This window comes from Pelodiscus sinensis, chromosome 21, assembly GCF_049634645.1.
Source record: "Pelodiscus sinensis isolate JC-2024 chromosome 21, ASM4963464v1, whole genome shotgun sequence".
NCBI lineage: Eukaryota > Metazoa > Chordata > Testudines > Trionychidae > Pelodiscus > Pelodiscus sinensis.
The window spans coordinates 20,665,780-20,688,104 of NC_134731.1; the positions used below are offsets into that span (position 1 = coordinate 20,665,780).

At 46.9% G+C, this 22,325-nt stretch overlaps 1 protein-coding gene and 1 long non-coding RNA gene across 4 annotated transcripts in view; one reads left to right on the forward strand and one right to left on the reverse strand.

Moving 5' to 3' along the window:
* CALN1 (calneuron 1) overlaps positions 1 to 22,325 on the forward strand; it is a 319,581-nt gene that overhangs the window by 19,699 nt on the left and 277,557 nt on the right. Inside the window, exon 2 of one of the 3 annotated variants that reach the window (XM_075905109.1) lies at positions 3,333 to 3,540. In XM_075905109.1, the coding sequence (XP_075761224.1) occupies positions 3,406 to 3,540 (135 nt within the window). In that variant the 5' untranslated portion in view covers positions 3,333 to 3,405. Of the gene's footprint in view, positions 1 to 3,332; positions 3,541 to 18,140; positions 18,219 to 18,244; positions 18,639 to 22,325 lie in introns of those variants that run through there. The other 2 variants (XM_075905111.1, XM_075905110.1) reach the window with 2 other exon arrangements.
* LOC142819292 (uncharacterized) lies at positions 14,742 to 18,713 on the reverse strand. Its single transcript, XR_012897150.1, has 3 exons — positions 18,610 to 18,713; positions 15,710 to 15,800; positions 14,742 to 15,037 (listed from the first exon to the last, which is right to left on the reverse strand). It is a non-coding gene; the product is annotated as an uncharacterized LOC142819292 (long non-coding RNA).

Below are 22,325 nucleotides of genomic sequence, written 5' to 3' on the forward strand. Positions count from 1 at the left end.
TTAATCTTTCTTGTTGCTCTTCTCTGGACCTTCTCCAATTTCTCCACATCTTTCTTGAAATGTGGTTCCCAGAACCAGACACAATACTCCAACTGAGGCCTAATCAGTGCAGAATAGAACAGAAGAATGACTTCTTGTGTCTTGCTCGCAACACACCTGTTAATGTATCCTAGAATCATGTTTGCTTTCTTTGCAACAGCGCCACACTGTTGATTCATATTTAGTTTGTGGTCCACTATAACCCCTAGATCCCTTTCTGCCGTACTCCTTCCTAGACAGTCGCTTCCTATTCTATATGTGTGGAGCACTTTACATTTGTCCTTATTAAACGTCATCCTATTTACCTCAGACCATTACTCCAATTTGTCCAGATCATTTTGAATGATGACCCTATCCTCCAAAGTAGTTGCAACCCCTTCAAGCTTGGTATCATCTGCAAACTTAATAAGTGTACTTTCTATGCCGATATCTAAATCGTTGATGAAGATATTGAACAGAACCGGTCCCAAAACAGAACCCTGCAGAACTTCACTTGTTACTCCTTTCCAGGGAGGGTGGGGATTGGCTGTGATGGGGGATGAAGGTGAAGACATATAACTTATGGCTGATGCTATAGAGAAGAGGGAGTCCGTGAAGTGGGGAGGAATGACCAGAATGAGGGGGCTAGGTACATTATCTTTGCAGCAGCCTTCTGAATGGATGTAAACGGGGCAAAATGGAATTTATCAAAGCCCGAGAGAAAGGCGAGCTGAAGAGAGTTTTAGCTGTGTGGATGGCCGAGAAGTGACCAAGGGCTAGTGATGCCGTGCAGACAAAACTGGCAAGGTTCTGACTGGATATGAGCTTCTGGGACTGAGATTTGAGATGAAGACGCTGCCCAGGTTCTGGCCTGAGCGATAGCCAGGATGGTGGTGGTGGAGTCCACAGTGATCAAGAAAAAAGGCAGTGGGGAGAGTTTGATGGGGGAGGGGAAGATTCTGGACTCTCTTTTAACCGTTTCTCTGACTGCTCGATATCCACAAGGAGGCGTCAGAGAAACCAGTGTGGGCAGGACGAGGCAGGCCTGGAAGGACTCTGTGCGTTGTCTCAGAGATAAGGAGTGGAGGAAGTACAGAAGGGGACCAAGGACAGAGCCCTGTTGAAACACCATGGAAAGTTGTAGGCAGATGAGGTAGCTCCTCTGAAGGATACGCTGCAGGAGCAACTGGAGAGACAGGAGGCAAAGCAGGAGAGGACAGAGTCATGGAAGCCAGGGGAGGGCAAGCTTTGAAGTTGGCCATATTGGAGGTGACTAGTCATGGAGGATGGAGTACTGGCTCCGAGCTGTGGCTTCTGAAGGTGTCATGGAGATACTTTGGCGGGAGCAGTTTCAGGGGAGCGCCAGGCCTGGAAGCCGGACCGGAGGGGGTCTAGGATGGAAATGAAGGAGCAGAGCTCCAGAAAGCTGTGGAAAAGAGCGTGTTCAGTGAGTTTAGAGATGCAGGAGAGAAGAAAGGCAGGAGGAATGGGGCTGAAGGCAGATATGATCCCCGTGCGAAAGGCAACAGCCAGGGGAGAAGGAGAGGTTAAGGAGGAGAGGAAGGGAGGGGATATGAGTAGGTGCTGTAGAGGTCCGGAGATGGGATGGGGTGTCTGGGGCATAGAGAAGGAGAACCGATGAGAAACTTCATCTGTCTCAGGATAGACGGAAGCGAGAGCTGTTGATAAACTCTGCAGTCAGTTGCTTGACCACACTTTGGTTCAGTATGAAATATAGTCAAGAGCCACTGTCATTCATTTTTATGATTAAAAACCAATAATAGTGTAGTAGAGGAATGAAGATTCAATATGACACCAGTTCCTGGGAAGCTGCCTTGGGCAGTGTTGTTAAATTCACCTTCCCTCTATTTTTTCCATCTATGTGTGGAATACATTTTGTTATGTGCCCCAAGGCAAGTGCAGATGTGCACTACCCATACAAACACATGCTGATGGCTGTGGGTATTCTACTAATCAGATGGGTGGTATCTGAATCTCTTCTGAGTGGCTACCCAAGTGCTCAGTTTTTAAGGAACACTACTTATGAAGAAGGAGTGCTGTCAAAGTTACATTCCTAAAGCTATCCTTTTTATGCTCATCTTTTTAAAAGTAAACAGGGACTGGTGTACATCACCTGGATTTAGATTTAACCAGTCAGCTTCTGACTTTGTTTGTCTATCCCTTATTTCTTTTTTTGGAATGTGCATCCCAGGTACCCAGGGGCACGGTGGCACCTTTTCACGATTGGGGGAGTTGGACCAGGGAAGCAGGATAAATGAAGTGTCCAGGAAAGGTACAGCTATGGGATCAGAAGTGTTGGTAAGGTAGACAGAGAGTCAGTGTGGTGGCAAATATCCCCAGAGCTGTAGGGGAGGAGTCAGAGAACGATGTGGATCTGAGCTCTGGATTTGTACTGGTGGCAAGGAGGGAGTGGGAAAGATGAGTATGTAGAGTTGGTGGGACCTGAAAAAAGGTGAGGGTCCCTAGGATGGAAAGATAGGGTCAGTGGGAGGGGGCGGGGCAGAAGAGGACAGACGCGCTGACGCACTTGAGGGGTGTGGTGAGGAGTGGCAGATGGACGAGGTTACAATACACCAGAACTGGAGACCTGCAGAATGCTCTGGTGGTGACCCTTGCAGCAGGACCTCAGGAAAAGGTCTCTTTTGTGGTACTTTTGGCCAGACCAGAAGTAGGGGCTCTAAGCGACCTACCAAGAAGTCTCTGCCCCGAGTATCGCCTGAGTTATGGAGAGAGTTTGGGTGAAGTACCAGGAACAATCTAAACCTCCCCAGTTACTGAGGTTCATCCATTGGTAGGGAATCCAAAGGCCTGGTCCCACACTCGCTGAAGGACTCCATTTGAGTTCAGCGGGTGCAGGGTCAGGCCTGAGTTAGTCTCAGTGAGTTCACAGCCATGGTGCCTCTATCTGGCTCAGGGCTACGGAGAACATCTTAACAGGGGCTGCACTTCTAACAGCCCCATCACTGTGGGGTGAATCCAGCCCTACACGTGTCATTTTGTCTAGGCCGACGTTGTTTGCAATGAAAACAAATGGGCAAGGATCCCTGTGTACCTGTAAATAGCGGGGCTGTCCGAGAAAGCACGTCATTTAACTGGTCGAATATTCTATCAAGCTTTTATTAATAACTAAACCTCTGTTCCAGCTGCAACAACTCACCGTTTGGGTCACTGGGGTACTGCCGCGGCTGTCCTGCTGCCCACTGAGCGGGTGGCCTGCATTATTAAAAGGTCTAGTTTAAATACAATATAACCGAGTACAGCGTGTGCAGTAAGTTTCTGTCAACTCCTTGCAGAGGCACGTTGCTGGCGTTGACGTCCGCCTGACGTGGTCACCCATCTTCCGGACCCCTCTGTCTCATCTGCTGGATGGGGCTGGTTAGAGAACATGGGGAGAAGCAGACAAAGTGCGAAGATGATCAAGCGGGAGAGTCTCCCAGAGGAACGGAGAAGATCTCAGAGCCTCTGCAGAGAAGCAGGCAATCGGCAGTCTCTGTCTGGCAAGTCTCCAATCACAGACTATTCCATGCATGGGCAGTGGGTATAACAGGTTAAGCCTTCGCTAACCCAGGTCCTTTCCTGGCTGATGCTCCACCCTTGCCCTCCAGCTGTTGGGAGCTGATCTCCAGCTGGAGGCCTGGGTCTGGAGACGCCCCTGCACTGGAGGGCGGGGGAAGGGAGGGCTGGTGCTGATGCCAGCCTGCTTAGGGCACTTTGGCCGGGGGCTCTTCCGGCTGCAGGGGAGGATGGGCACCATGGGGGTGAGGTGGGGCCGTGTGGCCAGCCTTCCAGAAGAGGAGGCCTATGTGTCTTCCATGAAGTAATGCTAGCTTTCCTGCTTACAAAAGGCAATCAATGTGTTGTGAGAATAACAGCGGGGGAGGAGGGAAATTGGTATTGGTTATGGGCTCAGCCTAGTTTCCAGGACTGAGTTCCCTACTCTTGGGTGGTGGTTGAACACAAACCTTCCAGCTCTGGGTTGTTGCTTTTTCCTGCTCAAGCATTGCTTCTCCTGCAATGATGATGCATTATGATAAGGCAGGAGGGGGCAGGCTGGATGCAATCACCATGGTTAGCCCCAGACAGGCCACTAGCATTTGATTTACCTCAGTGTCCACAGGTACGGCTGCTTGCAGCTCCCATTGGCCGCAGATTGCCATTTCCAGCCAATGGGAGCTGCGAGAAGCAGGGAGTTGGTCTGAGCTGCTTCCTGCAGCTCCCATTGGCCAGGAACAATGATCCACAGCCAATGAGAGCTGCAAGAAGCTGGACATGTAGATGAAGAAAGGGCCAGCGACCCGCCAGGGTTAACCAGGGTAAACTGCCTCCAGTTTATTGCCCACCCGTGTTATAGGGAATTACCCTGGGAATCAGATAGGAAGGTGGCTGAGGATAATGCTGAGGATTGGTTCTGGAGATAACAGTAGCTATGTCTGAAAGTTGAATACAGGCAGTCCCCGACATACGCGGATCCAACTTACGTTGGATCCGCACTTACGAATGGGGCTGTCGCCCCGGAGCTCACAGGCAGCGGTCAGCCACCTGGACCTCCGGGGCGAGAAAAGCTGCTCCCGGTGCCCCTGGTCTGCTGGGGACCGTCTCCAGCAAACCAGGGGTACCGGGAGCAAAGCGGTCCCGCACTAGAGCAAAGCCTCAGAGGCGAGGCACCCCCCGCTGCCGCTTTGCTCCCTGTGTCCCTGGTCTGCTGGGGGGGGGGGCACAGCTAGTGTGCCCCCTCCCCAGCAGACCAGGCTTTTGTTGTGGACCCTGGGGCAGAGCAGCTGGGGCGCTGCCGGTTGGTCCCGCAGCGCCGCTCTGGGCACTACTGGACCAACCTGGTCAGTTTCAGCAGCGGCTGAATCAGGACTCCTGGGGCAGAGCAGCTGGGGTGCTGCTGGGTTGGTCCAGTAGTGCCGAGAAGCGGCGCTACTGGAGCAACCCAGCAGCACCCCAGCTGCTCTGCCCCAGACGTCCCCAAGTCAGCCGCTGCTGAAACTGACCAACGCTGACTACAGGAAGCCCGAGGCACAGTTGCTCTGCCCCGGGCTTCCTGGAATCAGCTGCTGATCAGTTTCAGCAGCAGCTGACTTGGGGTTCTTAAGTTGAATCTGTATGTAAGTCAGAACTGGCGGTCAGTTTCAGCAGCGGCTCCGACTTACATACAGATTCAACTTAAGAACAAACCTACAGTCCCTATCTTGTACGTAACCCTGGGACTGCCTGTATGTTCTGGATGACTGAGTGATGGCAGGGGATGGTACAGAGGGTTTGATTGGGCAGGGACTGGTGGGAACTTGCTCATATACAGTTTGGATTAACATAAATCACAGTGTTCTTCCCCCTGTAGTAGCAATTTTCTTCCGACTGTAATATTACAATACAACTGATGCTGATGAGCTTTAATCAGACTCTTCTTCTTCTGTGGCGTGTCCGTGAGTGGATGTTTGCAGCGAGGGCAGTCCATTCTGTGTGGTGCTCCGGCGATCCCTTTGTGGATGAACAGTTCTGTTATTCCACCCAACACACTAAGCTTTTCTTCTTCTGCCTTGTGTTCCTTTGTCATCCATGTTTCCTTCCAGCACCCATAAACACACTTTACCAGCTGAACCTCTGAAAATACACCTGCAAATTGAATCTTTCTGTTTATTAAACCCCTGACTGGCGTTTGCGCAGTTCCAGTCTGCCTCCAGTAATTTTCCATTGATCACACAGTCTATCCATGAGATTTTCAGAATGATTCTGCAACACCATAATTTGAAGGATTATAATTTCTGTATTATCAACTGTTTGAGTGCCCCTATTTCACAGCCATAATTTGACACAGATTGTAGGTAAGTTTTGAAGAATCAAATTTTGTTTACTGATTGTCTCCCTTGTCTGTTGTGCTCTTGCGATTCTGACGCTACTTCAGTATCTTCCCAGGCAGCAATAATCATAGAATCTTAGAACACTAGAACTGGGAGGGACCTTGAGAGGTCATTGAATGCTCTCACGGCAGGACCAAGCACTGTCTAGATCAGTGTTTCTTAAACTGTGTGCCGCAAGGCAGTCGGAGGAGTGCCGCAGAGAACAACAGAGTTAAAAATGGCCACCCTTAAAGGGGCAGGTGACCCTCCCCCCCAATAACTTTCCTCCTGACCACCCCTTTTTTTTTCTCAACAAAAAATCCTTGGGGTTCCTCATTAAAAAAAAAAAGTATTGTTTGGTGTTCCTCGGTCTTAAAACGTTTAAGAAACACTGGTCTAGATCATCCCTGACAGGTGTGTGTCTAACTTGCTCTTAAATGTCTCCAGTGACGGAGATTCCACAATCCCCCTAGGCAATTTATTCCAGTTTTTAAACACTCTGACAGGTAGGAAGTTTTTCCTAATGTCCAACCTAAACCTCCCTTGCTGCAGTTTAAGCCCATTGCTTCTTGTCCTATCTTCAAAGTCCAAGGAGAACAATTTTTCTCCCTCCCCTTTTGGATACTTGAAAATTGCTATCATGTCCCCCCTCAATCTTCTCTTTTCTAAACTAAACAGACCCAGTTCTTTCAGCCTTCCCTCATAGGTCATGTTCTCTAGACCTTTAATCATTCTTGTTGCTCTTCTCTGGCCCTTCTCCAATTTCTCCACATCTTTCTTGAAATGTGGTACCCAGAACGGGACACAAATACTCCAATTGAGGCCTAATCAGTGCAGAGCAGAGTGGAAGAATGACTTCTTGTGTCTTGCTCATAACACTTCTGTTAATGCATCCCAGAATCATGTTTGCTTTTTTTGCAACAGTGTCACACTGTTGACGCATGTTTAACTTGTCATCCACTATGACCCCTAAATCCCTTTCTGCCATACTCCTTCCTAGACAGTCACTTCCCATTCTGTATGTGTGAAACGGATTGTTCCTTCCTAAGTGGAGCACTTTGCATTTGTCCTTATTAAACATCATCCTGTTTACCTCAGACCATTTCTTCAGTTTGTCCAGATCATTTTGAATTTTGACCCTATCCTCCAAACTCCGCCCAGCTTAGTATCATCTGCAAACTTAATAATTGTACTCCCTATGGTATCATATATATCATTCATGAAGATATTGAACAGAACTGGCCCCAAAACAGACCCCTGCAGAACCCCACTTATGCCCTTCCAGCATGATTGTGAACCATTAATAGCTACTCTCTAAGAATGGTTATCCAGCCAGTTATGCACCCACCTTATAGTAGCCCCATCTAGGTGATATTTCCCTAGTTTATTGATAAGAAGGTCAGGTGAGACAGTGTCAAATGCCTTATTAAAGTCTAGGTATAACACATCCACCACTTCTTCCTTATCCCAAGACTGGTTATCCTATCAAAAAAAGCTATCAGATTGCTTTGACATGATTTGTTCTTTACAAATCCATGCTGGCTGTTACCTATCATTTTATTTTCTTCCAGATGTTTGCAGATTAATTCCTTAATTACTTGATGCATTATCTTCCCTGGCACATAAGTTAAACTGACCGGTCTGTAGTTTCCTGGGTTGTTTTTATTTCCCTTTTTATAGACAGGCACTATATTTGCCCTTTTCCAGTCTTCTGGAATCTCTCCCGACCGCCATGATTTTTCAAAGATGATACCTAAAGGCTCAGATACCTCCCTTATCAGCTCCTTGAGTATTTTAGGATGCATTTCATCAGGCCCTGGTTACCTGAAGACATCTAACTTTTCTAAGTGATTTTTAACTTTTTCTTTAATTTTAACTTGTAAACCCTTCAAGTAGGAATAAGAGATCCTCCGGAAAAGGGCTTTATTCCGGAGGATCGCGCCAGTCTGGACGCTCTTTTCCGGCTTTTCCCCAAGCTGGAAAAAAAGCGGCGGCCGAAGAAGGGGCCAGTGTAGACACAGCCTTTATGTATCTAGCTAGATTTAGCTCTTTCTGTGCCTTTGCCTTTCTAATCTTGCCCCTGCATGCCTGTGTTGTTTGCTAATATTCATCCTTTGTAATTTGACCTAGTTTCCACTTTTTATACGACTCCTTTTTGATTTTTAGATCATGTAAGATCTCCCGGTTGATCTAAGATGGTCTCCTGCCATATTTTTTATCTTTCCTACGCAGTGGAATAGTCTGCGTTTGAGCCCTTAATAATGTCCCTTTAAAAAACTGCCAACTCTCTTCAGTTGTTTGTCCTCTTAGTCTTGCTTCCCATGGGACCTCACCTACCAGTTCTCTGAGTTTACTAAAATCTGCCTTCCTAAAATCCATTGTCTCTGTTTTGCTGTTCTTCCTTCTCCCATTCCTTAGAATCATGAACTCTGTGATTGCATGGTCACTTTCTCCCAAGCTGCCTTCCACTTTCAAATTCTCAACCAGTTCCTCCCTATTTGTTAAAATCAAATCTAGGACAGCTTCCCCACAGTAGCTTTCTCAACCTTCTGAAATAAAAAATTGTCTCCAGTGCAGTCCAAGAACTTATCGGATAGTCTGTGCCCTGCTGTGTTAGTTTCCCAACATATGTCTGGATCGTTGAAGCCCCCCATCACCACCAAATCCTGCGTTTTGGATGATTTTGTGAGCTGTTTAAAAAAAGCCTCATTCACTTCTCCTGGCTGGGTAGACCCCTAGCATGACATCACCCTTGTTTTTTATCCCTTTTAATCTAACCCAGAGTCTCCCAACAAGTCTGTCTTCTATGTCTATCTCCACCTCAGTCCAAGCGTATTCATTTTTAATATATAAGGCAACACCTTCTCCCTTTTTTCCTTGCCTATCCTTCCTGAGCAAGCTCTATATCAATATTCCAGTCATGCGTATTATCCCACCAAGTCTCTGTGATACCAACAATATCATGGTTGGGTTTATTTACTAGCACTTCAAGTTCTTCCTGCTTATTCCCCATAGTTCCTGCATTTGTACACAGGCATCTGAGATACTGATTTGATTTTGCCCCCCAGTTCTGCCTTCTCCCTCCTTTATGTCTCCGATTATAGCCCATGCTCCCTCCCATTTCTGACCCATTTCCCAAGTCTCCATAATTCCTCACTTTGTTTCACAGCTCTGTCCTCTGCTGGAATATTGCATTGTTTTCATAGAATCATAGAACTGGAAAGAACCTGAAGAGATCATCAAGTCCAATCCACTGAACTCACGGAAGGGCCAAGCACCATTTTGACCCTCTCCAACAGGCATTTTTCTAACCTGCTCTTCAAAATCTCCAATTATGGAGATTCCACAGCCTCCCTAGACAATTTATTCCAGGGTTTAACCACCCCAACATTTTTCCTAATGTTCAACCTAAATGTCACTTGCTGCAATGCTCCAATGCTTCTTGCAACTCCAATGCTTCTTGCCTATCATCACAGCTGTCATCATAAAAGCTGTCATCATTCCTCTTTCAGGGTGCGTCTACACAGCAGGGCTTACCTTGAAATAAGTGACACAAGTTGAGCTACGTCAATCGCGTAGCTTATTCTGAAATAGATCACTCTTCCTCTGACTTCCCTTACTCCTTGTACAATGAGGGTTACAAGAGTCGGAGTAAGAAGTCCTCCAGCTTGACAGTATTTTGACATTATTTAGCAATAACTGCCTGCTGTGTAGACATGGACTAAGTTATTCTGAAATGTATCCGAGGGGTAGCTGTGTTAGTCTGAATCTGCATAAACAACGAGGAGTCCTGTGGCACCTTATAGACTAACAGATTTATTGGAACATAAACTTTCGTGGGCAAAGACCCAGTTTGTCAGATGCATCTTTGCCCATGAAAGCGTATGCTCCAATAAATTTGTTAGTCTATAAGGTGCCACAGGACTTCTAGTTGTTTATGGAGATTCAGACTAACACGGCTACCACTCTGATACTGGTCATTTTTGTTGCTTTTCTCTGGACTGTCTCCAGTTTTTCTGAGGATCCATGTAGTTGTTGTCTTTATTGTGGTAGGGGAGCTTATTTAGCTCCGAGTTGAATAGTGGGTTTGGATCAGCCCCATTTATGTTGAACAGGAACTGGGAAGTCCAAAGGGATTCCTGGAAGGCTGGAAATCTCCAAATGAGTTCTTCGTTATTTTTTTAAATGGTTTGACTCACATTAATTGCATGAAGCTGTGGAGGAGTCACAGAAGACCATCTGTTTCAGCTGTTTGCAGGCTATAATTTTTATATATTTTTGCATTTTGGAAAAATATGTTCTTGGGTGACTTCAGAGTTGCTTCCATTTTTTGGAGAAATGCACAATAGATACAGTTGTTATAAAATATATTTATTTCACTGGATTTTCTAGATGGGGATTTTGTCTTTGGTGGCAGGAAGAATGAAGGACACTGTGTACTGACTGTACATTTCCTCTTCACTGCTAAGCTCTGTCACAATGCACTTAGGAAGATTTTTTTCTGGCTTTGATTTGATATTAGAAGGATTTCATTGAATCAGGATCTTTCTTTCTTTCTTTCTTTCTTTCTTTCTTTCTTTCTTTCTTTCTTTCTTTCTTTCTTTCTTTCTTTCTTTCTTTCTTTCTTTCTTTCTTTCTTTCTTTCTCCAGTAAATTTCAGGGGTTGATTACTGAGGCACTTTGATTAAATTAATCCTTTGCCTCCAATTATTCTACTCTGAAATTAGCTAATTCCTTGATGGATATTGACTGTAAAATTTTCAGTTTGTGACTGGGCATGTCACACAATAAGTACAGGACAAATCAGTCTTAATCACACTGGTCAGCTGCAAACACTTACATCCATGCTTAATTTTATGCATGTGAGCAATACCATATATTGAGATCCTGGTCTCTGGGTTCTGATGATATCTACAATTCTGTGATAGTAGGGGACGGATGTATTTCTTGGCAGGGTACTATCTGTTTGTCACATCTATTTTAAAAACTGTTACCTAATATTGTTACAAGAAGCACCTGAAATCACTACAGCTGATAGATATTGAAATTTTTATTTTAGTCTATTGAGTTAGTTTGTTTGTTTGGAGTGCATAACCACCACTGGGGGATTTGAACCTGGGACCTCTAGATCTTAGTGTGGTAACATCTACAACGTGTCCTATAAAGCCACCTGACTCACAGTATAGGCTGTAGAACTCCCTTGTTCTTATCTCTTACTGTAAGTGGTCTAAGTGCCACTCCATGGGACAGTGAACCACACTAGGGCTACGTCTACACTACGAATTTTGCTGGAAGAGGCAATGCAAATGAAGTGCAGATTAGTATTGTCTTGTGCTTCATTTGCATAATCTCTTTCGATCTGTTTTTGCTCAAGGGGTTTTTGCGCAAAAACAAGCAGTGTGAATGTTTCCTTTTTGCACAAAACTCCCCTTTTGCGCAAGATCCTTATGCCTCAAAAAAGGAGGTATCCTGATCTTGCACAAAAGGGGGGTTTTGCACAAAAAATAAACATTCACACTGCTTGTTTTTGCGCAAAAACCCCTTGAACAAAAACAAATTGGAAGAGATTATGCAAATGAAGTGTGAGAAAATGTTAATCCGTGCTTCATTTGCATTGCCTCTTCCGGCAAAACTCGTAGTGTAGAAGTAGCCTAGGTGTGTGGGTTACAATAGCACTTTGTAATAGGCCATGTGTAGTTGTAAAATCACAAAAATTGACTGCTGGGAGAGGAGGAAGCCTAGATTAAAACTCCTTTTCTGAAAGACTGGTGCATAGAGCAGTTGCATTCCAGATAGTCAGTAGCCATCCCTGTCTGTCTTAGAGATCCCGATATGCTTGGGAGCTAGGTGTCAAATTCAAAAGCGATCTCTTGACAGTAAATCTTCCCATTAACATAAAATATGAATGGAGCTTCGCCCCTCCACCCCCCAAAAAGTCTCTTGCTGTCGGGAAATCTAAAAATCAGCACATCCTCAACAAAACATTTAAAATGAAAAGCAGCACAAGATTTAGAATGTGCGACTCATTAAAATACAGCGGTATCTTTCATAACAGGAAAAACTCCTCTGTGTGTGTGTGTGTGTGTGTGTGTGTGTGTGTACATATACGGTATATATATATACACATACACACACACAAATATGTATTTCCTTATAGGGTGTGTCTAGACTGCAAGCAAACACCTGTGGTTGGCCTGTGCCTGCTAACTCAGGTTTAATTACATGTAAATGTTCTTGTTTGGGTTTTTGTGTTGGGAATTGTCAGGCCCCAATGCAACTGTTCCCTTTACCCCTGCCCCCATCAGTGGGCCTGGATTGTACCCATATGTCCCTGACACGCAACCGGATGTGGATCTGCTAGACATGTTGTAGCTCAGGCCCATTTTTAGTAAGAATCCCCTCTGCCATCTACACACACTCTATGTGAGGTGGCAGTTGGATAATTTAGGCCTGATGTTGCAACCCTTACTTTTGCTGAGTAGCACCTTATTCTCTGAGTAATCACAATCAACCCTCTTTGTGGAAGGTGTACTCTTCAGTGTGAGCAAGGGCAGCAGCACTGGGTTATTAAAAAGCTGGGCCAGGTCTGCCTTATCTCTCTTCCCACAAAAAAAGCTCTGTGAACTGTTTCCTAAACTAATAACGATCTTTCATGTGATTCCTCTTCTGCCCCATTGCAAATACCTAATCAATCAACATCAGTTACATGAGTTGGCACACACAATAAGTACTGCGCAGAAGGATCATAAATCCTCAAGCAGAACCTACTCGCTAATTATTAAAGCTAGCTATTTAGCTCTAACAATTTCTGATTAAACTTCAAAATAAATCATCCAATAGAGAAGTGACATAAAGGAGAATGCTTAAGAACAATTTTCCTCTGGAATAATTAACCATTTTTAGAAGGCTATAACTATCCAGGTATTTGGGATAGTGCACTGGGATGGAATTAGGAATAATGAGATGAAATTAGGCAAAAAGAAAATAGAGGGGGAAAGTTAGAAAATGTGTCCCAACTGAGAGACTATTAAGGTATGAAGTATTAGCAGCAATGTTCCCTCAAATCTTTTCCCTCCATGTGCGATTTTTTTTCCATCCAGGTGCGGAATACACTTTTTTATGTGCGCCCCCAGTAGAAACACAAGACCTAGTTGTGGGTGCTCTGCTAATCCGCCGGGCAGGACTTGAATCTATCCCAAGTGGCCGCACAAGTGCACAGCTTCCAGGGAGCCCTGGACAAGAGCACTGAGTATACTGCTGGGCACTTGCGCTCAACCTTTTTCAATGTGCGATCCCCACGACCGGGAACATTTTTGTTCCCGCTGCTGTAGGGAACAATTCTGCACTGTAAGGCTGACAGCCTCGGCAGACCTAGTAGATCTTTTCTGGTTTTAATTTCCTCATCTGAGCAAAACTCCTGCTAATTTCAATGGAAAATCAACTGTGTAAAGAACTGTACAGTTTGATCAGATGAGTTGGTAGAATCATTACATACAGGGAGATATTTTTTAAAAGTCAGTCCTTATTAAAATTTTACATTGGCTTCGTTCTGCCGCAGGTTGACCAATGATCTAATCTGGAGTGACAAATACTGCTGGTATGTTCCTGGGAACTTGTGGAGACTTGTTAAATGATAGCTCATAGCTCTGTATGCGTAGTGTTGGTTGGTCTGCGCTTCACCATGAATTGTGCGGCTCAAAAGCTGGGCATAGATGAAAATAACCAATCACACCACAACACTACTCTAGTCGTGGGCTTACTGAGCTGTTGGCTCTGATCTGGGTGAGATGCAGTGTTTGATTAAGCGTGTTGGTTGATCTGCAGCATGTTTATGACAAATTACATCAAACCATGATGTACTTGTTAGTAGAGCGATGGCTCAGTGCTGACAGTGACAACTATCACCAATTACCAGCGGCAGCTAGACCCGTCTGTGACAACAACATTCTTTGTCTTTAATAATTTTTCACTGTATTACTTTGTCACATTGGTATTATAGTGTCTCTCGCTGTATTATTTGCAGAAACAGACTGCTCATGACATACTTGTGATGAAACTTCCATCCCTTAATGAAAAACACACATGTACTTGTGCCTTGTTTTATACACAAAGAACTTTCATATGTATCCATATGTAGGAACAAAATTGGTAATTGCTATTTATTCTTATAAAACACAAGGTTTTATAGAGCCAATAATATGTTTTGAAGGACACGGAGTAAAAGAGAGCGAGGACCAGATTCAGGTTTTGTTTTTGTAGTCTGAAATCCAGAGAGAGTGGGGTTACTTTGGAGTTATGCAGGTGTAGCAGAGATTGGAATCTGGTCCCGGAACAATTTAAAAAATAAAACACTCATTTTCAGATTGCTGTTTTCAAGCCACAAGGCAGATGCTTTTGTTACTAGGTGGCAGGGATTTAGCTACTATCTTTGGTAATTTATGGGAGAGGAGTATAAGCCTAAAGAGGGAATTAAGTTATATGAATCGAATAGAACGATAATGGGCCAAATCCTGCTTGTTTTACTTATTCCAGTAGTTGTATTAAAATTGATAGGTAACATGTAAGCAAAGCAGACTTGATCCCTTTAAGAGTGAACCAAATTAGAAAGGAAAATCAAAGGGATGAAAAAACAACATATCTCAACTCCACACTGGTATAAGTGTAATGAAAACGTAGCCAACCTATGATCTATTGGCTCCATTCCCATTGACATCAGGGACAGCTACGTTCATGGATCAACAGCTGACATGTTTTCATTGGCCATGGAAATGTGCAATGATCATGCAATGCTGGATTGTGCCCCATAGGTGTTGTACAAAGGAGTGAGACAGTCTCCTTGCTCCTGCACGGCCCATGAGGTCTCGCAGCCTGTGCTTCATATTAATGCGATTGTCAAAGTGAATACCATGCACACCGTTCTAGTTGGCTCAGAGAGGGAGCTTCCATTGGAGACTAGGGCCCAGTTCTGCTGGTTAGAACAGTTCTCCAGGTATCAGTTTAAATATTCTTTTGTTGTATTTAATCACACTGTAGCTTCCCCTCGTTCCTTGCGTACTGCTCGCTCAATGGGAGTTCGGAGTGAGAGTGGCACAGGATGCATTCCCAAGCAAGCTCCATGCCTGCCGTCCCAGAGAATGGAGCACCATGTGGAATACCTTTCATGGAGAACAAAAGGGCTAAGCGGAAGCAAACCAGCTGCACAGTCACATTCGAGTGGCCATGTCAATGCTCTTCAAACACAGAGAGAGCCTCCTTCCCAGGCTGTGTGAGTACGGGAAGGAGAGAAGGGGAAAAGGAAACTCTACGTATCCCAGATATCTCATCTGGTTAAAAATCAGTGGTCTCTTCTGGCTGATCTAAAGTGGCTTGGAAGCCATAAGTCTTCAGCTTAAGGTGACACTTAATAACTGTGATGCACAAAAGATAGCTTTGATAAGAACATAAGAACGGTCACACTGGGTCAGACCAAAGGTCCATCTAGCCCAGTAGCCTGTCTGCCCACAGTGGCCAATGCCAGTTGCCCCAGAGGGAGGGAACACAACAAGTAATCCTCATGGGATCCCTCCCGTCTCCCACTTCCAGACAAACAGCGGCTAGGGACACCATTCCTACCCATCCTGGCTAATAGCCATTGATGGACCTCACCTCCAGGAATGTATCTAGCTCATTTTTGAACCCTGTTGAAGTTCTAGCCTTCACCGCATCCTCTGGCAGGTCTGTCCCTGCATGACCCATGCCATAGAACTGTGGAGAATCTGGCCTGATTGGAACTGTGAAAAGCCTGCCTGATTGGAACTGTGACTAATGACCATTTGGCAACCCCTTACCTTCTTTGCCTTCAGCAATACCGCCTGTATTGAAACACAGAGAGACCGCTGCATATTGTCAAGAAGTAAGGGTGCAGCTGGTAGGTATGTCCTGTAACAGACAGACACACTGGTCATTCAGGAGTCAGGCGGAAATGCCTGTTTTTCTTTTGTTTATAACAAATGCTGGTGTCTGATGCGACGCTCGCTTACGTCAGCCCATCAGACATGTCCTCTGTGAGCTGTTGTGAAGCTCTGTGGGTTTTCATAGTAGGTCAGAAACAAAATGATTTGGCACCTGGGTGTTGAGAATTGCAACCAATTAGTAATATGCAGTGTTTGGCTTTGTGTCCCGCGTGTTGAGCGAGTCGTTGGGCTAAAGACAGGGAAGATGATTTGGTGGTTTGAATGATAGTTTGGGACTCAGAACACCTCCCTGGCACTGGATCAAGAACATGCCTCAGGAGCAGGCCGTTGCGGGTTTGAGACCTGCCTGCCCTAGGCAAACCTTGCTATTAGCTTCCCAAGGGATAGAGCTGGCACACTTGGAAGGTAGGGAGGATAAGGGGGCCCCTGAAGGTAGGGCAGTTGGGGCTCTTCCAGTGACACAATGGATAAGGTGCCTACCCCCCAGTGCATGAGGCTAAGGGTTCAAGGCCTGCCAGCCATGGGGGACAGAGCTGGCACAACCTGGAAGGAAGGTACCTAGGGACAATCAGGCCTCCCTCCTCCACAGACTTACTGTATGACCTTGGCCAAGTCATTTAGTCTCTGTGCATCTATTCCCAATCCGTAAAATGGAGATATTACCTGCTATGGGTTCTGTGAGGTTAAATAGATTTAAGATTGTGAGTTGCTCAATACTGTGGCAAAGGAGGCCATATAAATGCCTAAGATATTTGATAAATAATATCTTTGTTGTGAAATATGCAACATGTTCAACCTTGAGGTTCCACATGATCTATCTGCACAGCAACGAGATACCTGTGGCTGCCCCACAAGATAACTCAGGCTTGCAGGGCTCAGACTGCAAGGCTGTTTCATTGCTGTGTAAAATGCCAGTAGCTCTGGAACCCTGCAAGGGGGAAGGGACTTTGAATGAGTTCTTTACATATTGGCCTTGCACCGTGTTCAGTGAATTGTGCTGCTAGCCAGTAAGAGGGTTGATGAAAAGCTGCAACCTAAAAATTGGACTATAAGTTTCTCCTTCCGTCTCATTCAGAGTCACTTTCTTCACTGGCTGTAACGCTTTCTGCCTATGCTCATTTTGTGCCTCTTGTGTCTCTTCTCCTTCCTTCTCTATTCCCCGGGACTCTCTATCCCAGCAGTTCTCAAACTTCATTACACCGTGACCACCTTCTAACAACAGAAATTACTACTGGAGCCCAGGACCTGCCACTCCAAGTAAAGTGGGGCTCTAAGCCCCCTGTCACTGGCAGGGGGAAGGGGGAAAAGAAGGGAAGGAGGGTTGCGGGTTGAAGCCTTTGGGTTTTGGCTTCAGCCCCAGGGTACAGTGAGTCTAATGCTGGCTCTGGCAACCACATTACAATCGGGTTGGGACCAATGTTTCCTCTGATCTTTCCATCCATGTGTGGAATAAATTTGTATGTGCACTGAAGGAATGTGTGGATGTGTACCACCAGGAAAACTAGCAGTGGACCCTCTGCTAGTCAGTTGGGAGGCATGTGAATTAGGGATGTGAATGGTTAACAGGTAATCCTCACCTTTAGAGTGAGGTTTACCGGTTCCGGTTAACCTGTTGGGACTGGAGCAGGTGGAGCATTGGGTCTCCCTGCCACAGGTTACACACTGGCTCCCCGCAAGCGAGGCCGGCAGCCCTTGCTGGGCCTGCTCACGGGCCGGCTTCGCTGAGGGCTCTGCAGTGTAAAGCTTATGTGAGCTCGCAGGGCATGTCACCACTTTTAGCGGTTACACGGTTACGTTGTTCAACGATTTTTACACCCCTACTTGGAATCTCTCTTGAGCGGCCGCGCAAGAGCAGAGCTCACAGGGAAGACGGGCTAGGACCCGCGTTGGGTTCCCAGGCCACCACTGAGAAGTGCTCAGAGTCTGTCCCCTTGGTGCTCTCCCCAGTGTTTGCTACACCCTCCCCTCTCTTGGGGTCCCACATTGCTTTCTCCTGGGATGCTCCCTCAGGCTCCCCCCTCCTGTCAGCTCTCCATCTCCCCTGTCCAAATGTGCCCCCCATCCCTCCTCTAGCCTCTGCCCCCCACTCCCGCTGTGGCTCTGCTCCCAGGCCCCTCTCCCCGTCTTGCCCTGCCTCCTGCCCCTGCACAGCCCGGGGGGCAGAGGGTGCCCCCGTGGGCAGGAAAGGGTTACTCCGGGCCCTGGTGCAAGGTGTCCAATATGAAGCGGCTCCAGCGTGCAGGAGTTTTACGTGGGCAGCTTCTCATTAGGGGGCGAGGTTGCTGGCGCTCGCTGCCGGCTCTGCGTGTGCGCGCTGGCGCGGAGGCCAGGCGCTTCTTGGCTGCAGAGCGGGGCAGGGCAAAGCGGCGCCGGCTGCGCCCAGGTGCGGAGCCAGGAGCAGGGGGCGGCTCCCGGCCGGCGGGGAGCCAGGCAGGGCCGGGGCGGGCGCTGGGACTTGGCCATGGGCTGGCGGAGGCGCGCAGCGGCTCGATGGAGAGTCCCGGGCGCTGCGGGGCACTGAGCGCGCCGGGGCGCACATGGACTGAGCGGGGGCTGGCTCGTCCCGCTCCCGGGGACTGAGACCAACTCCGCCCGCAGGCGCGTCCCGCCCTGCCCCCTGGCAGCCCGGACTCGGGGCTTCGCCGGAGCGCGCCGGGAGCCCGCAGCCCCGCGCCCCTCGGGCTGCATGTTCGCTGCCCGCTGCCAGCGCGGCCGGGGAGCCCGCCGCGGGGGCGGGGAGCGCTAAACCCGGAGCCCGGCTCGGGGGAGCGAACCTGTAGCCGCGGAGCCGCCTGCGTGGAAGGTGAGTGCCGGGGCCGCTGCCGGGCGTCGGTCCCCCCCGCTTGCGATGCAGCCCTGGCCCCGGCGATCCGCCAGCCCGGGGGGGGGGGGGGCTGCGGGCGGTGTTGGAAACCCCCCAGTGGGAAGCGGCGGCGGGTGTGGGGGTTGCGCTGGCGGCTGGGGACCATCGTCTGCGATTGCTGCGAGGTGCATGGGTGGGCTCCGCCAAGACCTTTTTCGGAAAGGGAGCGTGTGTGTGTGTGTGTGTGTGTGTGCGTGTGTGTGTGGCGCGCGTTTACACACAATCCCGTGTGTGTGTGTGTGTGTGTGTGTGTGCGCGCGTTTACACACAATCCCGTGTGTGTGTATGTGTGTGTGTGTGTGCGCGCGCGTTTACACACAATCCCGTGTGTGTGTTGGTGTGTGTGTGTGTGCGCGCGCGTTTACACACAATCCCGTGTGTGTGTGTGTGTGTGTGTGTGTGCGCGTTTACACACAATCCCGTGTGTGTGTGTGTGTGTGCGCGTTTACACACAATCCCGTGTGTGTGTGTGTGTGTGTGTGTGTGCGCGTTTACACACAATCCCGTGTGTGTGTGTGTGTGCGCGTTTACACACAATCCCGTGTGTGTGTGTGTGTGTGTGTGTGTGCGCGTTTACACACAATCCCGTGTGTGTGTGTGTGTGTGTGTGTGTGCGCGTTTACACACAATCCCGTGTGTGTGTGTGTGTGTGTGCGCGCTTACACACAACCCCGTGTGTGTGTGTGCGCGCGCACGTTTACACACAATCCCGTGTGTGTGCTTACACACAATCCCGTGTGTGTGTGTGTGTGTGCGCTTACACACAATCCCCCGTGTGTATGCGCACTAATACACAATCCCCTGTATGTGTGTGCTTACTCACAATCCCCCGTGTGTATGCGCACTAATACACAATCCCCTGTGTGTGTGTGCTTACTCACAATCCCCCGTGTGTATGCGCACTAATACACAATCCCCTGTATGTGTGTGCTTACTCACAATCCTCTGTGTGTGTGCTTACACACAGTCCCCTGTGTGTGTGTCTGTTTGCACACAATCCTCTGTGTGTTCTAACACACAATCCTGTATGTGTGTCTCCATGGAATACACACATCTCCCTCAGCTAGTATTAACCATGCCCAGAAAGTGGTCCTATCCTGGCCATCGGGATGCTTGGCAGGCGGCTAATGAGGTGCAGAGAGGTTGCAGGCTTGAAGATTTTGCACTGGCTGGTTTCAAAGGGGGGGGGGGTATCTGGTGAGTGATGGGGGCGCAGGGCTGCAGCTCCTTCCGCTAGTTTTGGATGTGCTTCTCTGCTCTCCCCCCCTCCCGCCCCGTCTCGACAGAAGGCTGAGATCCACATCCCCCCCCCACCTGGGCACACAGCGCAGTGGGGCAGGGCTGGGCTGCTGCCCATGTGGTGGCAGGTGGGAGGAGGGGAAGTGGCTGCTTGGCGCTTTGTATCGGACTGGGCTTTGGGGGATGCTGGGCACAATTAGAACTTGGTAACTTAATTTAGATGAGGAGCCACAGGTCGTACTGCACCTGGTGGAGGAGAGGCGGCTCCATGCAGTAGGTCAGTGCTGCTGTGGGAGAGAGGAGGCTGTACAGACCTTAACACAGTGAAAGGTTCCGCTAGCTGTGGCATAGGGTGAAGGAAACGTAGAAAGACAGAGACACCCCCTGCATAGCTACATGTGTAATAAACTGTGTCTGTGATATACCTGTGCACTGGTGCACATGCATGCTCATTTAACAGTGTCCAGCTAGTGTTTGTTGTATTTCCAAACAGCCCCAAGAAGGAAGACATATGATTGTTCGGGATGTAATACACAACAATTGTAGGTATATAAGTAGCTGTGTGGAGAGAATCTGAAAACAAAGAGGTATGATTTGCCATTTAATTAGTCCATGGAAGTCAGGGAAGTCACATCATGGATGAATTTGGTCCATAATGTCCCCTAACCTTAATGACAGTAATCAAAAGGCGATGATCTTATTTGGCACATGCACACGTATATTAATAGCTTTCATGTATTTAAGCATATGTTGGTTCATTTTATCTTAAATATCATTTCCGTCACCGAATTGAGAAGATAATTTGTAGTGATTGCATCCTGATTTGTCTACTAAAAACGCAAAAGGAATACTTTCAAGAAAGCCTCTGTCTTAGCTTTCTTGATTTTTATTTTGGTATTTAGGCAGTACCATTTCTCCTGATACTGATAAGCAGCTCAAACTTCTTCCATTCGAAGAAGTTGCTGCTAACGTTTCTCAGCATGTGGAAGCTGCATCTTTCTTAGTGGCTGTGTCTACACTCAAAGAAAAGTTGGGGAAAGATACGCAAATTGTGAACTGCAATTTGCGTATCTTTTTCTGCTTTTCTTCCGAAAGAGGCTTTTTCCAACATTTGGCCTGTTTATCTGGAGTCGAATGTTGAAAAAAAACCCTCCTTCGGCACATCCCTTCTTCGTAAAAAGAGGTTTACAGAGATGCCAAAAAAACGCATTTGCTTTTCTGAATTTTTTTTACCTCCGGTATCCCAGAAGAGCTCTGTAGTTTAGATGTACCGAGTATTAGCTAAGTGTTTCAATTCTTACTTGTGCACAGTGGTGGATTGCACCATTTTAGTGTGATGATGGTCATTTGTGTTTTGAAATTCAGGATACTCGATGCATTAATGAGAAAAATATAGTAGACCCCAAACCATTGTGAAAAGCTGTCCAAGGTGCCATTTGTCTAAATTATCCATATCAATATAATCTATATCTGTATTAAAAAAGAAGGAACATGCCATATTATATTTATTGTGCTTGCCAGGCTATTAAAAAATCCTGCTGTAATTGGAAATGAGATTTCTCTGTTTGCTGTAAAACAGATGTACTAGATGTGATTGGTTATGGATTCGACTAGATTGCTTACTTCATGTAGGCAACTGACATCAGATTGACAAAAGAACCATATAAGCTAAATTATCTGCAGTTATATGAGATCTTAATACAAATAAAAAAGTCTCTTAATCTCCCTTCCCCAGGATTGTTTTGCAATGAGTCTTCCTTTTAGGGATAACATTTAGGTCACATTGGCTATGCTTTTACTGCATTCATACTGATGTATGCTTCCTTGACTTGAAAGAATTTATGTTCCAGTCTCATACAATAGCCAATGGAAGGTCTACATTTTAGATATACTGGCCACCTGCAATATAAAGTCCATTAGGTGAGCACTCTGAAAGTTTTCATTTTAAAAAGATAGGTCCAGGTGCTTTACTTTATATTTCTGTGAAAATTCTATGAAAGGTAAGGCAACTTATTACTTCATGTGTATGGCAGGAGAAGTTTTGATGTGACAGATTTACCCTTAGTCAAGTTTTCAAACTCATTCTAGATCCTGTGCTCTTTCCTTGGCATATGCACTGCACCTATAGAGCCAAATCTTGTCCTGACATCAGTGATGTAGCACGGGATGTAAGTCAAGGCAAAATTCGAATCACACTGTACATGGATCTCAGTGATGGTACTTGTAGGCCAGATTTTCCTCATGCAAAATATCCGCTTGCAGTAAGGACAACAGGATCAGACCTTTTACAGTCAGCTCTGTGTTGCAAGGATCCTATGGGATCCCGTCTGATTGTTACTAACAGTCTCCCAGTAACTTCAGTAGTGTAATAAGAAGGCTTGTAATAAG